A 6,889-nucleotide genomic window follows, 5' to 3' on the forward strand; every position below is an offset into this window, starting at 1 on the left:
TATCTATATTGGAAAATGTTTTGAAGCACTTCAGGTATTTTCAGTCACTGTTAGTCTTACAAGAGAACAGCACTACTGCTACCAGTCCTTCTTCATTAGAAAACTCTCCTGAGACACTGGTTTCTCTTGTTTCTATTCTCTCAGCCCTCCTTTAAGACTTGGACAGCTGGAATGAGGTTCCTTCATCAAACAGATAAATCAAAACACTTGGCAGTTTGAAATAGAACAGTGGAACAGAACTGGAAATGGGTTTGCAGTTACATGCAAGACTGGGGAGACTGCAAGGTGAGAAGAGTGGGGCTTGAGGCATGAACCTTCATCCCCTTCTTCTACCTCTACTTGAAGACTGTTGTTTTATTCCAGAGATGTGAGGTAGATGGCTGGGGAGCATTGTCTTGGACTGTCTCAGAAAGATGTCTGTCAGGCTGTTGATTTTTGTTGCCCCTTGAATCCTGCTGTAAGCAACCATGTATATTCACACAGGCCCTGCCTTCATCCAGGTCAGAAGACTGGGAATCCAGCAGGAGATGAGCTCACAGCCGAGGCACCATACTGCAGTGCAAATGTATGGAGAAGGCTAAAGAGGTTAAAGGTGTTGCTGTGAAGGTGAAATGTAAAATTAATCAAAATACAAAGCAGGCAAGGAAACATTTTTGCAATTTCTTCTTTTAGTAGTTTTATTTTCTATGTAGAGTTTTTTACAACTAAGTTGACAGCTTCACAATTCAGTACTCTTCCTTAAGAAGATATTGCAAAGCTAGTATCTTCAGTTGCATTTGTCTCTAAAAACCCTGGTATGATGTCTCTGGGCCCCATGTCTTTCAGTCAGGGCAATTCTATGTTAATGCAGTATCAAAATCTATTTGTTACTGGTAGATGGGGAACAAAACTCTTCTGTGCAATACTGAGTATTTTATCAACAAATCTTCTTTTTAGCTATCTCCCTGCTGGCGACAATTGTAATTAGCTATTGTCAGCAATTTAAAGAAACATTCAGAAACTTAATGCAAATTGAAGGTCCATCCCTGGAAGGTACTGAGTGCCTTGCTATTCTCAGTAACCTCAGTGGTTCTCAAGGCCGTTGCAGGAGCCAATCCCACGTTAATAGACATAGTGTAGCTGAAAATACTAATGCCAAAGAGAAGTAAAATCACCTGGTGGTTTAGCTTCTAGCAGCATTTCCCAGGAATGTAGTACCCATGCTATTGAATGGATTCACAGCGTGAATGGCTTTCTCAGAGGTCTTCTCTTTTTTTCCTGATAATCTGCCTGATTAATGATGCTACTTCTAGCTTGATACTTTCTATGGGCTCTTCAGGTCTCCAGAATTTCACAACTTTACCCTCAGGGCTGACAAGGTACTTCCAGAAATTCCATCGAGGCTCTTTCTTTGAAGAATCTGTAAGAATGGCATCAGATCATTTTAGTGACTTATGCTTGTCATTGTTTCATTATGCTGCAGTGATTCTTCAACTATTTATGTTGAAGTAATCCCACTTTGTTCTTTGCTAGTAGTCTGGGCATGGATTTACTGGTTAGTGTTAATGATCTGAAAAGTGGGAATTGAATGATGCTCTCCCCTTCTTGTGAAACTGTTTAAGAGTTCCTACTTTTACTATGCTCTGCTTCCTAGGGAGGAAGATATGAGGGCTGCATACTCATTTGGGGAATCACCAGCTTCATATTGGTTTAGGGGAAATGAAATGGGAGCAGGAAGTCATACTGGTGATGGCTTAATTCAGCTCCTTTCATCCCATAGGGCAAAACCTTACTGGTATCTTTGCTATCATGAACTTCTGGCAAGATAATTTGTGAGATCAAGGAGCTATCAGGAAACTATGTGGCTCCTAGAGGAGGCAGAAGCAGTTTCTTGACTCTGGCTTTGTCCTTGCATAGAGAGTCTCACAGGTTTAGAGGGAAATGGCTTTCTGAGAGAACCAGAAGAAAACTCCAGGAGATTTTGACTGGGGAACAGGTGTTCACTGGGGAACCTTGCTGAACTCTACACAGATTGTTGGAAGCAATGGGTTGAATTTTGCCATTGGACTATATTTGTAATGTCATGACTGTAAGGGGCACCATGGCAAGCAAATGGGTATGGTAAAGCTCACGTCATGGAGGCTCTGGCCCAGCTAGTAATTATATCTTTGCTGAGTTGTTGTATCTAGGATCAGTCTTGAGGTAACATAACCCCATCTCTGAATATTATTCCACTGTTTATTAATGCATATCAATAACTCATACAAAGTACAACACATATAGGAAGCTGGACTACTTGAGGAAAGGTGAGGCTACAAACCTTGCACTGGCCCAACAAAATGCTTACTGCTATGAAAGCAACAAGAAGCAATTGTGTAAAGGCCCTGGCACTATGTTTATGCTGCCAGTGGATTCTTTTTGCACTAGACTATCTGACAGTGCTGGACAAATTGTAGCTAGCAGTCACAGTCACAAGGGTGTAGCATGAAGATGTTCAACCTTCTGATTGTCAAGACAGCTACATGAAGAAAGCAGGTGCTTCTTTAATTGAAGATGCCCAGTAATTTCATGTGAAGCAAAGGAATGCGGGAAAAGAAAGACCTTATTTCAAAATATTTAACTACCAGAGGATCCTTCTCCTTGTGGGTGAACAGGATGTCAAATAAGAACCGACTGAGTGACTATGGCTGTTCTGTTTCTGTGTAAGTATTAATGTCTGATACTGATTGCACTGGTAGTTAGAATCTGGATTCATCCTACCCAGTTGGTACTTACATGCTCTAGTCTCCTCTATAATGAAATGAGAGGCACCTCCAGAGTGCATTCAGTAATTCCACTGGCCATCAGGCAACTCAGAGCAACAACGCTTTACCTGAGATCATTGGTGACATGCTTAAGGGAAGGTAGGAAGAAACACAGTTATAGTGACAATGGTGACCACTTAAATGACTCCTAAATGATAATAATTTTCAAGTACATAAGAGGTATCACATGGCAAGAAACAACAGACTTAAGTGGTGTAAGAAAGAATTCATTTAGATGTTGAAACAGCTTTCTGACGAAAGGAGCTGTAAAGAACTGGAATAGACTGGGAGATTTTGGAGTCTCTCATACTGTAATAATCTTGAGAAGCATGTGTAGTACTGATTTGGGTAAATGTGATCCTATCTTGGGGCAGTGAGATGGAATACAGGTTTGGGCCTTCTACCTTATTTTCTAGTTAAAATGATGTGATGGAGAAGGGCTATGTTCTAATTATCCTTTCTTTCATATATTAGTGCTTAGTATGGGTCAAAGACCTGACCAAAGCTCAGGAAAATTTAGAGAGGCTTTTTAAGTTGGCTCTTTGGTCAACTGAAGAGAGTTTCATTTTGCTTGTGAGAGTTTGAGGCTCTAAGTCAGTAAATGCTTACTGTAACAGGAGTATTTGTGTGAATGGGTTTTGCAGGCTGGGCCCTGACGTTCACAAGTCAAAATAATGCAAATGAGTGAGTATATATAACTACAGTATATATATTCCTGCTTTACAATACAGTACATAAAGGTGGACATACGACCCTGCTAGAACAGGAATCTTCTCATCTGCCTGTGTTTATGTAAAAGCTTCCAGTAATTTTAAGACCCCCCCATAGTTACATTTTTGTCCATGAGAAAAGTTGTTTTTCAACAGAAGTCACATAATTTGAAATGGGATTTTGTACGTGGGAGTCTTTGCACTCAAGTTTATACATCCACAAAATGGATGTTTCTAGCTGGGCTGGTCACAGTAGGCTGTTTTTATAATCTGTGGGAAGAAACGGATGCTTTCAGGGTACAACTCTTCTGACCGTGTTTTTGATATCCACATTGAAACGAGATGAACTGTATGCTGAGTGCCTGGTTCTCTCCATAGACTATGAAGACTACGATGTTTCCTGACAAACAAACTCAGACTGGAATTTAGGGAGAATACCATGGTTACAGGCAGCTTGATATATAAAATAAAAGAGTTACCTATTAGAAATTTAAAGGCGGGCTCTGCTTCTGATCCTAGGATCTTGATTTTATGGAAAACAGGGAAGGTTACTCCATAGTTTCCTTTGGCAAAAGATTCTATTTCCTGGCTTGAACTAGGCTCTGATTCTCCGAACTGGTTGCAGGGAAAAGCCAGCACAGTGAAGTGGGAGGGACCAAACTCTCTCTGTAGTTCTTGCAGTGCGATGTAATTTTTGTCTGTGTGTTGGCAGTAACTGGCCACGTTTACAACCAAGGTTGCCTTCAGAGAAATAAAGTTGTAATAGTAAGAAAAAAACCTAGAGATGGCGTAGAGATTACAATTAAGTCTTAAAATGGCATCTCCGACTACCGCAGTCATTCCTGCCTGAAGGCTAAATTTTATCTGTCTGATCATAATTTTATTAAACAGATAAGGATGATAGCAGCTTAAGATATTTACTTTCAGACAACCTGTTTCAAAAATCCAGTAAATGGATAAACTTAAACTTACAGCTTTGTTTAAATATAAGCATGTAAAAAAGCAGATATTTAGAATAGGCACTAAAATCATATTTACTAGATCAACTTCCAGAATTCAACACGACATGCTACCATTCTTAACTAAGATTAAAATGCACAAATTGTACTGTTAGGCTAATATTGATTTATAATAAAGAATATGAAAAACCATTTTCTTGATTTATTAGATTGAATACTTAATTCCTGGAGCAGGCCTAGATAAAATAAATTTCTCTCCAGCTTACTGTTTGAAGAACAGGTTTTTGGCACAAATCTCTGCCGAAAATTTCCATGACCAAACTTTTTGTTAACCTAGAAATGGAGACCTGTTTTTCAGTAAAGATTCAAGACAAAGATACAATGACGTTGTAACTTACTTTCCCTCTGTACTTCTCCAAGGAAATGATCCTTCCTCGTGAATCCTTGACTTCAAAAGAATAAAAATCTTTGATTTTAGGTTTAAAAAATCTGAGTTGCAGCAGGCAGAGAATGGCGGTACACAAAACCATCGACAGAAAGACAACAAAGACCCTGGCTTTGGGCACTGAGTATTTCAGAGTATAAGTAGTTGTGAGAGGCTCCATTTTCGAAATCTTTGGAGAGGAGCCTGGGCAGGCCTGGAATGTGAAGGAGGAGCTGAAATACGAAACTTGCAGCTTGGGCTGGAAAGAGCAAGCGGCTTGTTTTGTCCCTGTTGCAGAAGTGGCTGTTTCATTTCACAGTGGGGCTTTAGAGCTCTTGGGTAAAGCACAGAAATATCTCTGTCTGGGCAAAAAAAAAAAAAGAAATGAGTGAAAAGTGTGTTGCCATCACCTAAGGATGCTGATTGCTCTGTTTTACTGACCTGTGTGGGATACTCCAGTGTTTGCACGCTGGCTTGAGAGAGGCCTCTTTTGTGGGTCTGTAGTGTAGCTCTCACACATCCCCTGGGCCCCAGGTGTCCCTGGCAGAGTTGTTCAGCAGCAGGCACCTATGCTATCAGACAGACCTGGAGAAGCAGTTTGGGGCCAGCTGTTTAGGTAGAAGGAGGGCAATATGGCAGAAGCCACCCAGTTTACAGCCTCTGTCCTGCCTCTCATCAGCTGCCGTGGGATCATAGGCAGCTTTGTTTGTAAAACTTCTACAGCACATGGGGAAGAGAAAAACTCCTTGTTTATAGGCTGGCATAAGGGAAGAAAATAATTTTTTTTTTTTTAATGGGAGGGGTGGCTGATGATGGAAAACAGGTTGCTGTTTTTATTGCTACTGACTAACTTGCAACTAGCTGTGCTGAGATGAGAAGATGGAAGTTCTGCACAAGAGAAGGATGAGCTAGCCAAGAATCTCAGGTCTAAGCCAGGCAGCTGCAGTGGTGTTTCGCTGAGGCAATTGTGAAAGACACTCTGAACTTTAGTGCCACAGCAGTCTGGTGTCTTAGCTGTGTTCATGTTACTGTTTTAAAGATGTTTGCCTGTTGCTCTTGGTTTCTGAGGGTACATCAACATGTAGTGGTTATAATTCAGTTATGGAAAAAACAAACTTTTCTCCTTCTTTTTTCATGTCTTCCCTTGCTCAGTTCTTCCCTTTTTCTTACTGTGCATTTGTTATTCCCTCTCTTCCTCTCAGCTTTCAGGATTTTGTTTTGTCCTTCTCACATTTCTGTTCTTGGGCTTTTCTAAGCTGTTACTTGTCTTTCAGCCCACGTTACTTGTCAGTCTCTGCTAACTTTCTTTTCCTCCCAGTCCAAACCACCATTGAAGAGTGATTTCTGTCGCAGTTGTTTTTCTTACCACACTGATCTTTTGCTGCACTTTAAGGCTACATTTTAAGGGATGAAAATAGAATGGGACTTTCTGAAGGTGAAACCTGGAATCTAGGGGTCTGTTGCTTTTCAGTGACTTCGATACCACCTGAACTGTCCTTGATTTGTACGATATCGTAGTGGTATGTTCAACCATTTCTATAATGTTCTCTAATAGCTAAGGTCCGTGTTCATTTTGTTTAACAAGACTATATAGAGAGTTTTACACAGGTCTATGTAACAGAGAGATGCTGGGGAAATACTGTGAAAGTTCAGTATTTGTATGGGTGTTTCCTGTGATCTGAGGACATACGAGGCTTGACCTCTGCCTGGCAGTGAGGTCTGTGAGTGTGGTTTTTCAGTGGTGCGGGCAGAAAAGGCACAGAGTTCTGTGCTGACATGAACAAAGCTGTACTCAACAAGCAAACACAGGTGACTAATGCTGACTTTAAAAATTAAAAAGTTTCAGTGTGTTTGATTTCAGAAAATCCATGCAAAATCCTGGTGTCTACGTCTCAACAGCTTGTAATGTGCATCTAATATTATTTCAGAAATAAAAAAAAATTACAAGACCCTATAAATATTTACTGGAGTACCTAGTAATGATCCAGAAGCCTATTATACTTGCTGTGCTTC

The 6,889-nt window shown here is 40.4% G+C and overlaps 1 protein-coding gene across 1 annotated transcript; it reads right to left on the reverse strand.

Moving 5' to 3' along the window:
• Positions 1 to 1,058: 1,058 nt before the first annotated feature.
• On the reverse strand, positions 1,059 to 5,059 carry GPX8 (glutathione peroxidase 8 (putative)). The gene is made up of 3 exons (XM_009575578.1): positions 4,851 to 5,059; positions 3,973 to 4,234; positions 1,059 to 1,399 (listed from the first exon to the last, which is right to left on the reverse strand). The coding sequence occupies exons 1-3, from the start codon at positions 5,055 to 5,057 to the stop codon at positions 1,236 to 1,238; spliced, it is 633 nt and encodes a 210-aa protein (XP_009573873.1). The 5' UTR covers positions 5,058 to 5,059; the 3' UTR covers positions 1,059 to 1,235.
• Positions 5,060 to 6,889: the final 1,830 nt, after the last annotated feature.

This window comes from Fulmarus glacialis, unplaced genomic scaffold (genome assembly GCF_000690835.1).
Source record: "Fulmarus glacialis isolate BGI_N327 unplaced genomic scaffold, ASM69083v1 scaffold6584, whole genome shotgun sequence".
In the NCBI taxonomy this organism is placed as follows: domain Eukaryota; kingdom Metazoa; phylum Chordata; class Aves; order Procellariiformes; family Procellariidae; genus Fulmarus; species Fulmarus glacialis.